The 18,081-nt window shown below is 31.9% G+C and overlaps 1 protein-coding gene and 1 long non-coding RNA gene across 2 annotated transcripts in view; one reads left to right on the top strand and one right to left on the bottom strand.

Moving 5' to 3' along the window:
- Window positions 1-1,520: 1,520 nt before the first annotated feature.
- On the bottom strand, window positions 1,521-17,389 carry LOC130898296 (uncharacterized). Its single transcript, XR_009059875.1, has 3 exons — window positions 17,172-17,389; window positions 2,679-4,070; window positions 1,521-1,728 (listed from the first exon to the last, which is right to left on the bottom strand). It is a non-coding gene; the product is annotated as an uncharacterized LOC130898296 (long non-coding RNA).
- Window positions 15,839-18,081, top strand: part of LOC130898294 (cocaine esterase-like) — a 48,442-nt gene continuing 46,199 nt past the window's right edge. Inside the window, exons 1-3 of the mRNA XM_057807490.1 lie at window positions 15,839-15,924; window positions 16,648-16,714; window positions 16,770-16,907. Of these exons, the coding sequence (XP_057663473.1) occupies window positions 15,854-15,924; window positions 16,648-16,714; window positions 16,770-16,907 (276 nt within the window). The 5' untranslated portion in view covers window positions 15,839-15,853. The remainder of the gene's footprint in view (window positions 15,925-16,647; window positions 16,715-16,769; window positions 16,908-18,081) is intronic.

Here is an 18,081-nt window from a genome sequence, read left to right as displayed (position 1 = left end):
TTTAATTAGCTATAAAACATATGTTCTCTAAAAGGAGTTTTCAAATATGTTAGCTCTCCGCAGGCCGGATGTGGCCCTCGGGCCGTAGTTTGGAGTTCCCTGTGCTAGAAAACAACAAGTTAGATATCAGATTTTTGTGGGTTTAGTCTCATCAAGGAATTCAAGGGAATTTAGATGATAATAAACACGCAAAAGACGCTAGAGTATGCAATGATGTACATATAGTGAATAGTGAGGCTAGTGACGTGAAAGCTTATATCAAAAAGGAAATTTATGTTCAGTGGCAATCTGAGTGTCAAGGATCAGTTCAAAAATTTATTATGTAGAAGTAACAAACCTATGAGTACAACTTGTAACAGGGAAATTACTGTGAATCATATACTCGTACTTTTAGAATGTACATTATACACATCGCAAAGGAAACAATGTAATTTTCCAAATGACATTAGAATCCTACTAGGAAAGAATGCGACGTGAAACAAAAAAAATATCATCAGTACTCGGATGTGAGAACTCATTCTCAAATTAAATATTTGTGAAGAATCGAGGACTGAACGACAGTAACGAAATTCATGTTTGAAAACCGAACGAAAAATTTCAATATAAATACTTCAAGTCCAATACTTTATGAAAGTTTAATTGAATAGCCGAACCTTGTTATTAGTAGGCATGATTAGAATGAAAAGAATGAAGCAAATCCCCTAAACAGAATAAAGTTCATTTTTATCAAAAATATAATGCATATTAGTATAACGGTCCTATTTAATGATAAAATTTCTAAAACTATCTTAATAAAATCACGGCTATTGTTAGCTAATCGTTGTTTGGGTTTCTAGCATTAATTAGTATCGCTGTGAATTGCACAATAAACAATATTGTTTAGAATTCACGATAAAAAGGTGCTTCATATTCATCTCGCATAATGAGGAATAATTGGATTTGAATTTTTATCGAAAAAAATCAGCTCAGCATTGTACTATAGCATATTATAATTATAATTTTGTATAGAATAAAAAACGACAAAGAAAAATTAAATGACTTGGGTATTTTGGTAGAAGTAAATTAGAATTATGTAACCTGTGAATTAAGTTCTATATCATCGTTTGCATTTAATAGTGGAATCGTATATTTTAAGAGAAGAAAAAATGAAGATTTTAATCGCTGATACCTCAAAAGGAAGCACCAGCTCAATGCTACAGCACAAAAGTACCATAATTTTTCAAAATTGTGTATAGAGATGTTTTTTAGTACATCGCAAGTAATTTAAAGGTGGGGGAGACACATAACGAAAAAGAGAGGGGGTTGATTCCAAAGATACTAACCACAAGTGGGGTCTGAGGGCACAGCCCCCCGTTTAGATTATAACTCTTCCCTTCTTCCACGAAATCTTATCTAAACATCCATCCGTTCATTATACAATAGAAAGCTTATCGTGAAAAATGTATATATCTCTTTATTTAATATTATAGGTTTCAAGCACTCAAGCACAACAGTTTTCAATAAAAAAAATACGAGAGGGAAAAAATTTATCTATTTATTTTGTTAACTATTAGCCAATATCCAACATTTCATTTATTTGAATTCGTAATTCATTTTAATTGTCATCATCTCGATGTGTTCATTTTGACCTCAAATTACTTACTCAATCCATCCGGCTGCTCAAGACTCTTTTTATATACTCAACCATCACATTCTAGAATCTTCAGTTTCCTGGAAATCCTTAATTTGCTGTAAACAAACAAAAAACTTTCTCAAAATTTGTCTCGATAAAGTCACAAAAACAATATAAATGAATCATAATGAATCACAATGTGAATACAAATAGCTAGCACGTCTCCTAAACTTTGGCTTAGAAAACATAAAGAAACAGGACTGGCCGAGGTCTATATCAGTAATGAGCTGTTTCCAAGTAGTGAAAACTTCAACCCCTGAAGCAATTTAACAATTTATATAAAATGCGTTTTTTAAAAAGTCTTCACTAATAAAGGTACTTTCAACAAATGTTATGAAATACTGCATTTTTAGTTTGGTCTTCCGACTGCTTTAACCATTGGTCCCACTGATGAATCCGGAATATAAATATTAATACTTCCTAAGCTAAGTATTTCGCATCATTAGTACCCACTTTTTCGATTTAATAAGAATGCCACACATTAACAGAATTCCTTTTGTTTGGTTGAAAAAACTGAGAAATAATTATTTTTGAAAACAAAAGGAACAATATTGGGAGCAATTGGCTACAAATTTGAGAGATCATGTTTGAGATATGGGGAAAAATATGAAAATTATGATTGAATGAAATAACAGTATAGTATACTTGTTAAAATTGTCTTGTTTGGAGCTAATATACTTACTGACCTCCACTGATGATATGTCACTCTAATGTGTATAGAAAAAGTCTATATTTGTATGAAAAGTATAATATAAGTACAATTTAGATGAAAGCTTGTCTAATGCATACCAAATATAAATTTTGTGATCAATAATAATTTCGGAAATTTTTAGAATTGCTTAACTTCTTTAAGTATCATTTTTATTTTTTATAAACCATATTAAGCTACAGTGGTTGCTACTTTTGGGTTGAAGTCAAATTAAAAAAATGAATAGAACTTTTGTAATGTAATTAAAAATGAGTACACATACCAAAAAAAAAAACGTCAATATCAAATAATACTTACAGAAAAGTTTCCGTGAAATCAATATTCAAAAGGTAAGTCAATTGTTGTTGTGTTGTGTTTGACCAAGAACAAGGCAGGTGGCTCCAACAGCTTCCCTCAAACTCAAGGCTACAATAGATTTACTATTAATTCAGAACGGAAGAGCAGAAAGACTCTTCGTGAGCATATCGGCAAGTTGATGATGACTTGAAACGTGCTCCAGCTTGATTTGCTCATTTATGACTTTTTCCCATATGAAGTGGAAGCACATCTCAATGTACTTAGTCCGACAATGAAACTCTGGATTCCAGATTAGTCTTATAGTAGTCATATTGTCAACAAGGAACGTTGTTAATCGAGACAGGCTTGTTATTTCGTTCAGTAGCCTACTCAGCCACACAGCTATCTTTTCCCTTTGTGTACCCCTTTGCAACCAAAAGGGCTTTATATCTGTCGACATCGTTATTCGCTTTGAGTTTGACTTCTAGTACCCATCTATTACCAACAACCTTCTGGCCTTCGGGTAAGTTAACGAGATCCTAAGTATCATTTTCTATCAATGAGTTAAGGCGGATTCACACCAACGGTCACAGTCAGATTAGGTTACGGTCAGAGACAGTCAAATCAAGATCGCTGCCTCGGGATCTCAATGAGAGTGTTCTTACTGGCGGGAACGGGACGGTAGTGGCCGCCAGTGAAAACACAATGCAATGAGCACATACTTATTAGCAAGGTATGAGGGCAACTGCCTGGTGCGGCCACTTTTGCGAAGCTGAGGTGACTGTTCGATTGGCAATGTACCCTCGTCATTCCCTGCTTCAGCCTGATCAACTCCAGTTCCCGAAACAGAAATGCTGGGTCAAGCTGTGAATTTCCTTCGGAGAGTTCTAACACAGGCTCGACATTGGCAGACTTGTGTAATTTGATCAAAGGAGTTTCTCTTTTAAAAATAACATCACGAGATATTATGATCTTAGACCGCGCAGCTTCAATAACCGTGCGGATTTCTCGTTTCGACGCCCCATTTTGCTGAAGGGTATATGAAGTGGTTTTTAGCATGCTTATTCCATTCTCATTCATCAGCATTTGAACACTGGCATTGTTGAACTCATTGCCGCATTAAGTAGAAGTAAGTTCCTCATTGATAGCATTCAGCGTATTCACCAAAAAGAGCTTAACAAGCGAGACCTTGGTTTCGAATTCATCCTTATTGGAACTATCAGCAGCCTATGTCAAGTTACCATCTAAAGCCTTTTGATGCTTCAACTGTAAGGTGATTCGCCTTTTCCAATGCCCCCAGTTGCTTTGATACTCTGGTTTCTGAATAGACACACAGCAGTTCACAAAACAAACTTGATTAAGTCACGTCCACGTATTCAACTCCCACAGTTGGCGTAAATCTGGGCCCATAACCTATTAAATTCAAGTTAAAGAAAGGAATAGGACTTCTGACAATGTAATAACAAACGACTACATATACAAATAAAAAATGTCAATGTCAAAAAAATAAAAATTTGCAGAAGCGTTTCCGAGAAATAAATATTCAAACTGTCAATTGTTGTTGTCTTGTGTTTGACAAAGTACCAGGGAGGTATCTCCGAGAGCTACAAATCATTTTCCTAGATGAGAGTAAGTAAAAATGATTATTCCATTGGAGTATTTGCTAAACTGAGTTGATGTTAGAAATGTATTGACCATTGTTACGGATAAGCCTTAGAACTTCAGCCATTGTTTCGGATGCTGAGTTGAATGATCATCTTTGTTCATTCAACAATGAACGCTTACAAACATTATGTGTTTGATATGTAGTTAATAACAATACAACTCAATTCAAAATAGCATGTCTAGTTTTCAGTAATTTGTTGATGCACGTGACTCACGAAAAATCAATTTTTTTGGAAACAAAGAGACATTATGCTGGAAAACAAAGAGTGTTGACGCCCAAAATCTTATAAACAGTTTTCGTATATATGTGTTTGCTCGAAAGGATTTTGTTATAAAATAAAAAGCAATATTGCTTATGAAAAATGTCAAACGAAACTTGAAATAGTCTATGAAGCCACAGCTCCCTATAGTCCAAATTATAATGACCAAATTATTAACAAATGTAAAATACACAGACAGTTTGTTAGAAAAGCAAACTGAAATTAAATCTTCCTTTGATAGTAAACGCGGACCATCTACGATTATAAAATATATACAGTCACAAATAGAATATTGAATCAACTCTACTGAATACTCGAAGTAATTCTCCAGAATATATAGCACCTTGAATTCATTGCTGGAAAAAAGAACGACATACATTTCTTATTCTTCCCTGGTAATAGTTTTTTGTTTGTATCACTGCAGAGTCCAAATTTTTTATGCTACCTAGGTACAAAAAAATTAATGCATCTTCTGGGCTAAAACCAGCTACTAAAGTTCTTTGGACCTAAAATTCCAATTCTTCATCAGACTCTCAAAAGTGAACTACTTATCTGCTTTTGATATCTGTCGTTATTTGTTGCAATTTTGATTGCCTAATCAGCCAGTTAATACATACTGCATACAATTACTACAACCAAGAATAAGATGACTTTCTGGGCTTTCATTGGCTAGGTAGTCTCTTGAAAGTTCTTTCAGTTTCTCGCCTCCGCCTTAGCCCTAGGAGCTCTCAATAATAGGAGAATGTCCACGGTATTGCTGACATTAATAGATAAGAGCTCCATAGTTGCAGAGAACTTGTATTGTAGTTTTCTCCTCCATCCAATTAGGATCCCATTAGAATGTTTCCCTGCACTTAGTTAGCTGTTTCATTTTCTCTGCCCAATCTGACTCATCTCACCTATGAAGGATTCGGCTTGCATACAGTCTGATATTTTGATTCTGATATTTTGTTTTCCTCCAACTTAATTTTAGGATATTCCTCCACAGATTCCGGCCCTGTCAGCAGTTGGAGGGCGTCAGATTAATACAGCGTCCTTTCTCCTGTTAGCTCATTGAGTGCGTTGTAGTATTTCAGAGAATCAGCTTTAATTCCGTGTAAATAGTTCACAATAGCATGAGTGCTGCTGCCCGAGAAATTGTTAATTATTTAAATTCTGTAGAGAAAATCTCCCGATATTGTCATTCGGTTACCATAATGTTTTTTTTTTGTTTCTTATCCACCAATTATACAATCTAAATATTAATCTAGGAAATTATGGACAATAATTAACTCTAAGATAGGGAAGAATAGATCTTATGATAAAAGTAGTATAAGTGAAATTAAAACTTCTAGCAATGAAATAGTCAGGGACAAAAAGAAAATTGCAGACATAATGAATTCTCACTACTGCAGTACGGGAAAAGAAATGAGTAAAAGTATAAAAACTCCAAATAACAAAACAATAACCTTACCGCAAATGAATGCAAATTCAATCTTTATAAAACCAACAAACAAAGCGGAAGTTTTGAAAATAATTGAGAATTTGAAAAACAAAAATGGTGGTATTGATAAAATAAATGGCAAATCTATCAAGATAATATCTAGTCTAATAAGTGATACGCTAGCAAGTATATTTAATAGTTGCATAGATAAATCAATTTGGCCAGATGCACTAAAACTTGCTGAAGTGATTCCTATTTTTAAATCTGGTAGTAAACAATCAATCGAAAACTATAGACCGATATCTTTAATATCCAATATTGCCAAAATTTTTGAAAAAATTATTTATAACAGAATATTGGATTTCATAACAAAAAATAAAATACTGAGTTCAAAACAATTCGGTTTCATCAAAAATAAAGGGACGAAAGACGCACTAAACTATATTACAAATAATTGGGAAAATGTGGAATCATCAATGAATATATATCTTGAAGAAGTAGCAATATGGCTTTCATTGAATAAATTAACATTAAACATAAAAAAACGGTATATGTTGCCTTTGGAAACTATTGTATTAGTGTTCCAAAAGAATTAAATATAACTATAAATAATGAAAAGATACAAAGAGTGGATAAATGTAAATATTTAGGCATCATTTTTGATTTTAATCTCAGATGGAATGAGCATATTGAGCATACTATTAAAAGAACAAGATATCTACTTTTTGTTTTCCATAAATTATCAAAAATTATGACAACTGATACACTATTGATGATTTACTACGCATTTTTTCATAGTATAATAAGTTATGGCAATATTGCATGGGGTGGTGCATATAAAAGTATTTTGCAACTACTGCAAAATCTTCAAAATAGGATACTTAAAATAATAAGTAAAAATTCTTTCCCACAAAACAAACCAATAAATCTTACACAAATGGTTGCACTAGAAAGTCTCAAGTATCATTATAACGTATTAAAAAATATATACTTAAACTCGAGCAGTACTACAAGACGTAAATTAATACAGCTTCCAAAAACATACAAAACTGTAAGTAATAAAAATAACAAAATTAAAGCAATAAATATATTTAATATGTTGCCAAATGAACTTAAAGAACTAGATATAAGTATGAAAGCTTTTCACAAAAAATTAAAAGATTGGATTATTGAAAATATATATACAATGTAATAGCTAATAAAGCAAAAAGAACGATCTCAAAGATATAGATTATTGATTAAAGATAGATAGATAGATAGATAGATAGATAGATAGATAGATAGATAGATAGATAGATAGATAGATAGATAGATAGATAGATAGATAGATTAAATGGGTAAAGTTAAAGAACTGGGTTTTAGTTTTAACTTATGGGTATTATATTTCGAAAATATATATTTTAAGATAAGACTTGATCCTGTTAAAGATATTAACAGATGATCTAAGTCTATAAAACTAAACAGGATTTATACCGACGTTGATTAAAATAAGTATTAAGTATTGTATTGAAAATTTTTATATACTGTTACATTATACAAAACAGGTTGTATTAGTTTTAAGTTAGTTGTAAGGGGAACAAACATGGCCAGGAGGGTCTTGCCATGCTTGTCTCGCGTCTCCAGACTGGCGAACAGGAAACTCGTTTTCCTCTGTCGGATTACTTTGTGATTTTGTATTACTTTGTAATGTAATGTACTGTTACTCTGGTAAAATAAATAAATAGGTTATAGTCTAGTTCTCATTCTATCCTTTCTGATTAGCTGTGACGGTTTTGACTGAGATTCTTTAAGTAATTGTTACATTATGAGCACAAATACTGCCGATGTATAGAGGATCACTTTTTTACACATAATATTTTCTTTATTAACTGTATAAAGATACTCGAAACTTTCCTTCTTTGAAAACTTTGTAGAGCAGTAACTTGCTTCTTTTTAACAGATCTCACACATCTTGCAATATACTCCCATCATCTAGTCCAATATTTTGTGGAAATGGATTCTCAATTTTCCTAACTTATTTTTTCCTTCAATACTCCGATTCAAGTCTTTTCTAACTTTGACATATGCTATTTCATTCATTCTCTTAGAGCGCTTTCTGCCTAGGTTACTTTACTATAGATTTTGCTGAGATTGTACCAATTAATAAAAAGATTTTCAATTCATATTTAATATTTACTAACGTAAAAAAATACATATTCAATTAACACCAAAATACAATAGAAAGTTCTAAATATTATTTCAACTAATTGAAGTAATATTTTATTTATATATTTATCATCTATCTCTCGAAACATTGTTTATTCCCATCTCCGACCCTACATATTCTCACCGCAACTGACTTTAAAAATTCATTATCCGAAAAAAAGTTTTGCATTGCTGCTTTCCAAATAGTTACTTGAATAGTTAAAAAGGATTGAGGTTCACTCTGAAAATCTTTTTCAGGTTTATAGTCCCAGCTTCTTGGTTTTTACAGATATTCAAGACAAAACGATGAGAAATACAAAGTAGAATACGTTCATTTATATATTTATGTTTGAGATTATTCCAGCAAATAGAACAGCTATCAAATTTCAATATATAAAATGGTTTTCTGTGAATCGTTATTAAAATGAATAGAAAACATTAATAAGTCTACTATTATAATTTGATGAATCAAACAACTCTCCTCAATACGTTTCCTCTGCTTGTACAGATTGACCATAATACATTGTATCTTGGAAACAATTGTTCGTAGATGAAGAAGATGGATAATATTCTTAAATTACTAATACTAGCGAGAGGAGCCGTATTCATCATCTTGAACTTTGAACTGAGTGGTATGTACAGATATAATAGGATAAAAAATTTATCTTAATGTTGTTGCTAGAGCGCGATTTTTCATATAATTACGGAAAATTGAGAATTTCTCTAGAAAAATGAGTGCAGTTATGAATTATTTTCCAATAAATTCTAGTAAGACGATTCCGGAATAGTTCATTGGAAACTGTATCTTGTTAACTAAATTATAGCCTTAAATATAGAGGAAAGAAAAATTGATAATTTTAAAAAGATTTTATTACGCCGTCATTTATTTTGCATTTCTACTGCATTGGTAATGACAATAAAAATTTGCAAGTACCAAAAACGGAAAATATGAATGGAAGGAAAACAACCCTAGAAATTACTTATCAACAAATTTGAATGAATTAATTGAAGCAAAACTTTTACATTGAGTGTTATTTGTATTTGTTAAAAACACAAGTGATGCCTAAAACCTATTAAAATGATTTCACACTTGTTCAAGCTACTGATATGAGCACGGTCTATTTTGAATGTCCTCAAAATGCTAAAGCTGCCTAATACTCTAACTTTCGCTCTAGTTACGCAGACAATCGGCTAGAAAAATAAAATAATGTTAATGTCTAAGTATAGGTGGAATTGAATACTTGTATACGGAAGCAGTGTACCTCGTGTTGGGTATAATACTTACAACTTTTTCAATCATTTTATAGTATTGTAAATGCCGAAAGCACTGTTCACACTATCATTATAACAACCCTCACAATTGGACGATAAATGTGCTGGAGGGAGGGATTATTACGAAAGAAACAGGTAATAGACCCCTTTTTTTTTCAATGACCATTGATGGACAAAAATTTCTGATTCTTGAAAGCTACATTTTGACTAAGTTGATATTTCTGGGTAATTGTGAATGTTGGTGTTATGAAAAGTTTGTTCAGTTTGAATACCACCAACCGTTCCAGAAATACCAGCTTAGTTCAGGATCATGTAACTATAAAATCTTCCAGAAGAAAGGAGACCAGTACGGCCGCATTACATACATGATCAAATGCAATGATAGAGTGAGTGAACAAAACCATTGGCCGATTTTTGTCCAAAATACTTTCCAGCCACTGGATATACTGGGATCAGTATCTATTTTCTATGACTTGTCGATCTGCTATTAATGAGTCCACTGGCGACATTACTGCGAAAATTCTGTTTAAACATAAACATGAAATGAGGCTTCCTTGTGATCTAGCAGGAGAAAATTATGTTGAAAAAAAAAATAATGTTGAAAAAAGAATGGACCACTTACACGAATTGGTTCGATGAAATCTTCAAGTTGCCAGTGACAGAATGAAAAAACAATACGACACTTATGCCACAGACCTTGGTTTTAAAGAGATGAAGAAAGTGTGGTTGCACAAACCAATTTTGGAGAAAAGAGTTTCCTCCAAATTTACAAAAAGCATGAGAAGTTCCATACTTAATCAAGAGAAGATCCCCAATGGAAAACCAAAATCGACTAGCATCGTTTGAAGGAGACCTTGACTTAGATGAAGCGGTGAACAATTTGCGAGAAAACCTTGTCCCGCCCTCATAGAATTTATGTGTACGGTGGTTCCGGCAAAACAATAATGCAAAACAACAACAACGAGATTTCATCACTCTGCCGGAAAATTATTCGCTGGCATATAGCATCTCTGCCCGTACCAAGAACTAACGAGGGTTGGTAACTCTCTTCCGGAAGTAGTTTGGTCAATTAGAAGAACTTGAAAACAAAATCCCAGCCTCCGGCAAAACGCACACAATCAAACACAATTCTCTGTACATTTTCTAATTGGTATCGCGATGTGTAGGAAATACTTTAAAGCTTTCACGACCATGTGTTGAGAAGAAAAGTAAAGAAACAGGCTGTGACCAGGATAGCGTGTAACCAGTTGGATTGGCGAGTCAGCAGGAACATGATAGAGTAGATATTCCAGAATAACGGTGTTCATATTTCAATTTGCAGTTATACATACCGTCATCAGCACCTTATTAGGACGGTGCCCTGTTATTTCATGTGAATGTAAAGTGCAGGAATTGGTCCAATTGCCGAGTTAAAGATCCCGGCTTTACATAAGTTTCAGGAGGAACGCCTTTCTAAGAACTCGTCCACGACAAGGACCGTGACGCCGATGATGAAAGAGTCTAATTTTTGGCCAATGCGGTAGCTCTTTTTTGAATTTTTTTCACATGTTCTTATATATACAGCAGCGATTTATTGATATTCTTTTTCAAAATCAATTTCTAGTAAGGCCTTTCTATTCATTCAATTGATTATTTTGTTTCTAGAATTATTCGAGAAATTCTTTTTGGGATGAATTCTTGCTTGTTTATCACCTGAAGAGTCAGTATATAATTCAATGTCACACTGATCACAGTAGTAAAAAACAGTTAATAGACAATGGTTATGAATAGTGATTAGTCTCGTGTAAGTGTGTAATTATGTGAGAGACAGTATATATAAGTTCACAGCACCATTAAAAATAGTTTAAATAGACATTGAAATATATTCCTTATATTATGTAGGTACAATACGTCCTATTTCCGTGCGAAGCCGTGACGGTTAGTTGGTTAAAATTGACACTGAACCGGCGAAGATTTATAAATTATTGGTTTTATGGTGATAAATTTGAAATAATAAACAACCCCCAAGTTAATATGAATTTGAAAAATTAAAATGTGTTTTAAACAATCAATAAACCGCAAAAATAAGAGAGAGATCGACGACTAGCCGAAAACTTTGTGCCCGCTATTGAAAAATTCATCCCTTCATACGGTAAAACGCCGGCAAATATCGATTATGGATGTAGCAGATGTGACCGGCATAATTTTCTTTACTCGAACCATTTCCGAACACCAAAACTTTTATTGGAAACGTAATCGCATAACTTGGAATGTGATTTAACGTTTGGCTATCGCCGATTCGCCTTTCCAGCTAACTTTTCGCGTCCCCCACTTGCCTCTAACTTGTGTTAACTGAATGACACACGGTACAGCTAAAAGCTTATCTACTTCGCTTTTAAAACACTTGTTAACTTTATTATCTGTTCTTTTGGATCGAACTATTTTGTAAGAAAAAATGCCAATGATTTCGTAGATTGAAAATCCACTTCTAAAACTGAGATTATGAGAGGAAGGAAAATAAATAATTATTATTCATAACTCATAATTATTCGGTTGAAACCTGAGGACAAATTAATACAAAATGTAAGGAAGAATCCATGAATCGTCTTTTACATGATAAATCTTATTTTATTTAATTACTCATGACACTTGAGTTGAATTATTAATACGATTATAAACATAATCACGAAATATGAAGGTTCAGGAGTATATATTCAAGTTTTTGAATGGAGCTATGAATGACATAATACTTAATAAAACTACAAAATTATGAGTCAAAATTAAAAAAATTAAATAAAAATTTTACAACAACTTTTTATGCCATACCCTTCTAAAATCCTCATATCTATATGTTACATAGGATAACATATAGATACGTACAGATACCTATATATACATATACGTACTTCAATAGGTCAAGGCAGAAGTCACTAAGAAATAAAACATAGTGAGTGAATTAGAATTTTTCGTATTTAAATTTAATATTTCAATTTTAGTGAGATCCTTGCACTTGGCGCTTGTCCCACACAGATTTCATGTTAAGTTTTAATTTGGTTACCTTTAGTTTCAAGTCTCCCCGTTCTGTTATATCCAGACGATTTCTTTTCCGCCATTAAATCAGTCACATTACTAAATCCTCATATAGCTCATAGCTTAAAATGAACATGTAAATTGTAGTAATAGTTTTTTTGCACGAATTTTTGTATTTGATATCTGTTTCCTCATAAAGCCATGCTATTGCTCCTTTTACACAGGGTGTTCCAAGACGCAATGCAAAAACTTCGGGAGTGAGTAGATGACGTGAAAATAATGCTGTGACATGAGAAAAAATTTCACATACAACCCCTCGTTTCTGAGATATAAGCGTTTGAATTTCAAATATATTTTATAAATTATATATTTCATCATTATGATTTTTTTAATGAATAATTACATCCATTGTTCATGTAGTGTGTACGATAAAATAAATAATTCTACACTACTCTCCAATAATTAAAAATCCGTAACTTTTACAGGGCAATCTGTACAATCTAAAGATAGCAAAAATCAATTTTTCAATCGATTTTTCAAACAAAAAACGTCGATAATATTTATGGTTTAGAACTTATGTAAATTTTTAGATCTTTGTATATGGCAAGGGAACCGTTCACCATAAAAAGACATTTTGACAAAAATTATCATAAATTGTAATTATTCTTCGAAAATACGTACAGGAAGTATTAAAACATAATCAAACATTTCTAATTGATATAGTGATACTTACATAAGTAAAAATTGAAATGTAGAAAAATTTAGTATGTTAACTTACAATTTATCGAGTAAACAAACAAAAAAAAACTATAATAAATATTCGTAGTGGGTTAACTTGCATTTCTATACACTTCCGGAGTCTACGGAGGATATTTCTTTGAGCTTATAAGTGCATTCCAAGATTCTACCTTATAGAGTCACAATGGAAGTTTATTCTATCAATCATTTCGTACATTGTGATTACCAGTGTTGCATATATCAAGTTTCAAAAATATTCCCAAAGAAATGGATCCATTGTATTGAATTCAGAGGAATTTGGTGGGGAAACGATATTAAGATGATTTTTCACATCATTTAGGAAGTGGGGAAGGGCTCCATCGTGCATGATCCACATGTATCTGCGAATGTTTGGAGGAATATAACATAACATGGGTGGGCAATCATTTCGGAGAAATTCTAAGTATCGCTGACCATTGAGGTTATAATAAAAAAAGGGACCTACTAAATTATTACCTACAGATGAACACAAACTTGATGTTGATTCTTTGTTTGAATTGTACCATGAGGATTTTAATCTGCTCATAAATGTAATTTACGTGAATTAGTAAACAGTCTCGTGTGAAACCGGTTGTGGTATCCGCACAACTGCATCTAATGGATTTTGTTCTAAAGCTGGTTTTCATGTTCATTGTTGATTTTCGCCACCGTTTATTGGTAGGGTACTTCCTAAAATAACATTTTATAAATAATTAAGGAAGCTGGTTTATGTAGACAAACCTGTTTCCCGTAAACTGCGATCAACAAAAGTTATACAGTCGGGTATAATTCTGCCTGGAAAGCATTCAGTATACAACCTTCTGGCTTCAGACGAGTTACCAAAAGCCAAACCATATATCATATGCACAGTAAACTGACATTAACAATTTAAGTCGCTTGAGTTTTAATTAAATATCAAGTAGTATATAATAATATTTTTCAAGTTTTTCTTCATGCTAGTAATATGATCTTCGATACTATGTTGTACAAATGTTATTTGTTTCAACATCTTCTGTAGGTATTTACAATAAATAATGTATGATAAGTTTCTTCAGAATGTCTCTTTATGGCTAACGATTTCCTTATTATGTCGATATAAAAACCTACATATCTCCTCAATTACAATTATAAATCGATTGAAAAAATCTTTTTTTCTATCTTTAGATTGTACAGATTAAAATTGGGCATAAGCCGTCCCTGGCCTTCAAATAGTAGTGAAGAATTATTTATTTTGTCAAACACACTACATGGACATACGTAATAATCCATTAAAAATTCATAATGTTCGAATTTATAACCTCGGAAATATGGTTGCATATAAGTTCTGATTTCGCAACTTCAATAAATAAAGTTTTAACTGACATTTTGCATCTAGGCGATTTCTTCATACTCAGACTTAGTTGTTTAGCGTCCGCAGGTCCACGTGGAGCCAGCCGTGTGTGTATAATATTCTGTTTCCCAACAAGATTGAGGTTGTCATTAAAAAAGCAAAAGTTGCTTATTAGAAAACAATAGTTCAGTATTGAAATGAACTTCAGAAGTAGTTCAGGTCACTTGACGATTAATGCATTTTGGCATAACATAAACAAAAAGCACAGATGAAATCCTGAAGAACCGTTTCAGTATTGATAGTATGACAAAAGCATAAAATTAGTAATCAGTTGAAAGGGTTATTTAACATTCTAGTGATTTGATCTTATGTTCACTTTAATTTACTATTCATAAGATATTTCTCACCTGTTACAAACAGGTTTTAGATCAATATTAAATAAATGTGTCATTTTCTATTAGAAATACATCAGATTTACTTCGTTAAAAGGTGAATTCTTTCAAAATCTTTAGTTTAGCCAATTTCACTGAGACAGGTTTTGTAGTAGCACAAAATATTTGAATTCTGCTCTTTCAGTTAAATTCTCCACTGCAGTAATAATGATCAAATTAGAAAGTCTACTTTTATTATTCTTTATCTTCATATCTATGTCTTAAATATTGTATAAATACTCTTAATAAACATTCAAACACTTAAAAACGTTTTTTATATTTGCGATGAGAAACAGAATACTAAAAATAGAATAAACATAATGCCAAATCGCAAATTTTATTTTGATAGAATTATATATTCATATTCATAGAAAGAAAGCCGTGTTGCCATATTGTTAAAGTTAAACAGCCAGCATTAAGAGATTATTTAGATTATATTCATGACAGACAGCGTGTAAATATTGTGTCAAATTCTAATAAGTTGCTACTTTTAAATACAAAAAATTTCATGAGCGCATAGCGAAAGAAGTCGAATAACGATAATAACAAGTCCTATAATTTTTTTAACGATACATGGTTTGACATGATGTAGTGAATTAAGACGGGGGAAAATATGATCGCATTCAATGAACGTAGAGCATAGCGCTACTTTTACTTACTTGTAGATAAATGGTAGCAAATAATTATCACTTCTACATAAGAGGTCATAGATTAATCATATGTCTAAGATAATACAATAATCCAAACAAGAAAAACCAAATATAGGTACACGAAACGCAAGGAAATCGGATAATACACCAAAGAAAATTAACGATCTTGTGAGAAAAATTTTTTTGTCTTCCAAAACTGCTTAAAAACAATTACAAATGTCTTGTGTGTATTTGTTAACATTCGTGGTACCCTTCGTGCAGACATTTTTCTGTGTTCAGTTCTGCAGGTAGTATATTATTTACCACTTTTTTTCAAATATTCATCCAATATCCACATGTTCATGAATGTCTGTCACATTTAAACTCATGACACTACATTTTCATCACAGTATATGATACTGCAGATTACCCTAATATATTTATTTACCCAACCAATACGAATTTTCATTTGAATCAACTCTTTTGAAAACGCAAGTATTTAATACATGCGCTTTGCTCAATATTGAACCTTTTGAAGCTAATATTTTTCTCGAATTCGAGCTTCTAGTGTAGGCACGTTCAGACTTCTCGGTTCTTAGCGTAAGTCTATATATAATAATGCGATGTGATTTGCACTTTCAAAAAAATATTTAAATATATAAATATAATTGAAAATCTTGGTCTATGCTGCTTTTAAACTTCTATTGTAGTAAGTAGAACTACTCTTCAGATTTAGATTTTTCACTCCAAATAATGATGTTAAAAATATTGATTCCATTTTATGAAAATGATCATAATTGAAAAAAGAAATATATTTCATGATATTTCCAAAATCCGATTGTTTGAGGATCTCTGTACTGTTCCTTACAGAATATTTTATACATCTGGCAACGGCGCACCTTCAATTTGTGTGTGTTGACTAAAAATTCAGTTTGAATACTCACCTACTAGAGTGATTTTGTATTTTCATATTACATTGTTCAACAGGGAAATATAGATATATGAATTTATTCACAACTCTTGTTTTTTAGTGTGATAATTATTATGTGTAAATTTGTTATTGTATATTTGTACCTGTATTCCTTCGTGGTTCTGGGAGTGAGTTAAATATTTTCATAGTTTAATTTGGGTATTTAACTAGTGATTATTTAAGATTGAATTAGGACCAGTATTGGAAATTTTAGATGGCCAAATACAAGGAAGAGTTGAGAAAAATTCAAACGGTAAAACATTTCATGCTTTCGAAGGTGTACCCTTTGCGGTTCCACCTATTGGTGAGGAGCGATTCACAGTAAGTATCTTCTTTTATTGCAAATTAAAATATTCATATTTCTATAATAAATAAATAATATAAATTTCTATCATAAATCAAATAATTCTCAATATGTTAGTTCATAATTTTTATCATATTGATTTGGAAATGTTGATAAGAGTGAATTTTGATAGTTCAAATAATAAATTATAATATACATATCATTTATAAATGTATGTTACAAAATATATACATATTATGAGAAAGATAACATTTGCAGTAGGTATAAGCGTTTCAACTTACAAAAAACTGTCATCAATCACATGGACTTCAATTTACTACATGCTTCTCTACGATTGACCAAACTCAGTGATATGAAAAATAATCTATTCTATTCATAGGCGTCACACAAACTGATTAATAAAAATTAATTTAATTTCTAGATTTCTGTATACTTGTTTTTGCTTGGGGTAAATCATATTTCGGCTCCCTTCTATTTTAGCCACCCCTCACTAAAAATACTCACAAGGTAGTGTTGGTATTGTTTTAGTTTATCGATTATAGATATTTAGGTTTAGAGGTACTTAGAGCCGATGTTTATTATGTGAATCAATTAGGTGACGCAATGTTCACAATTGTTTGAGATTGGATTTTGAAATAGGATTTTGTTGAATATTGGCTATTATCCTCCCAGAATTATCGTAAACAAGAAGTGTGGACGACGAAAAATTCAGTAGAATTCATTGAAAGAAGTGGTATTATTCCAGAAGTAAAACGGTGCAAGAAAAATATTTGATATTACTCATTTTTATGCACAGAAATGTTGATACATTGAATCAGATATTAAAGGACAAAACTGCATTTGATATGAATTACTTAAATCATTATATTTAAGATAGGGAACGTGCTTCCAGACTTTTACGCCAACTAGTGGCAAGTATCCAAACCAGTTGGCATCATGTATTTAATGTAAACATACGAGATTTACTTCTTGATACTTATACATAAAATAGATCTAATTTTTTCAATAATGCCAGCTTCAAGAAAAAATTGTTGTTGGATGTAATGATACATAACGTCGAGAACGTGAATTCGGTGTGAAAGTGAAATTTTTCTACATTTCCAAAGGGCGTGCTAGAAGCCTAATGGAAAATAGTAAAATGTAAACAGTGGATGAATGCAGTAAAAAATTACGTGTAAGTACAATATTAAT

This window comes from Diorhabda carinulata, chromosome 9, assembly GCF_026250575.1.
Source record: "Diorhabda carinulata isolate Delta chromosome 9, icDioCari1.1, whole genome shotgun sequence".
NCBI classification, from domain to species: Eukaryota; Metazoa; Arthropoda; class Insecta; order Coleoptera; family Chrysomelidae; genus Diorhabda; species Diorhabda carinulata.
The sequence above is the reverse complement of the archived record's forward strand: the minus strand, read 5'-3'. Positions and strand labels throughout refer to the sequence as shown.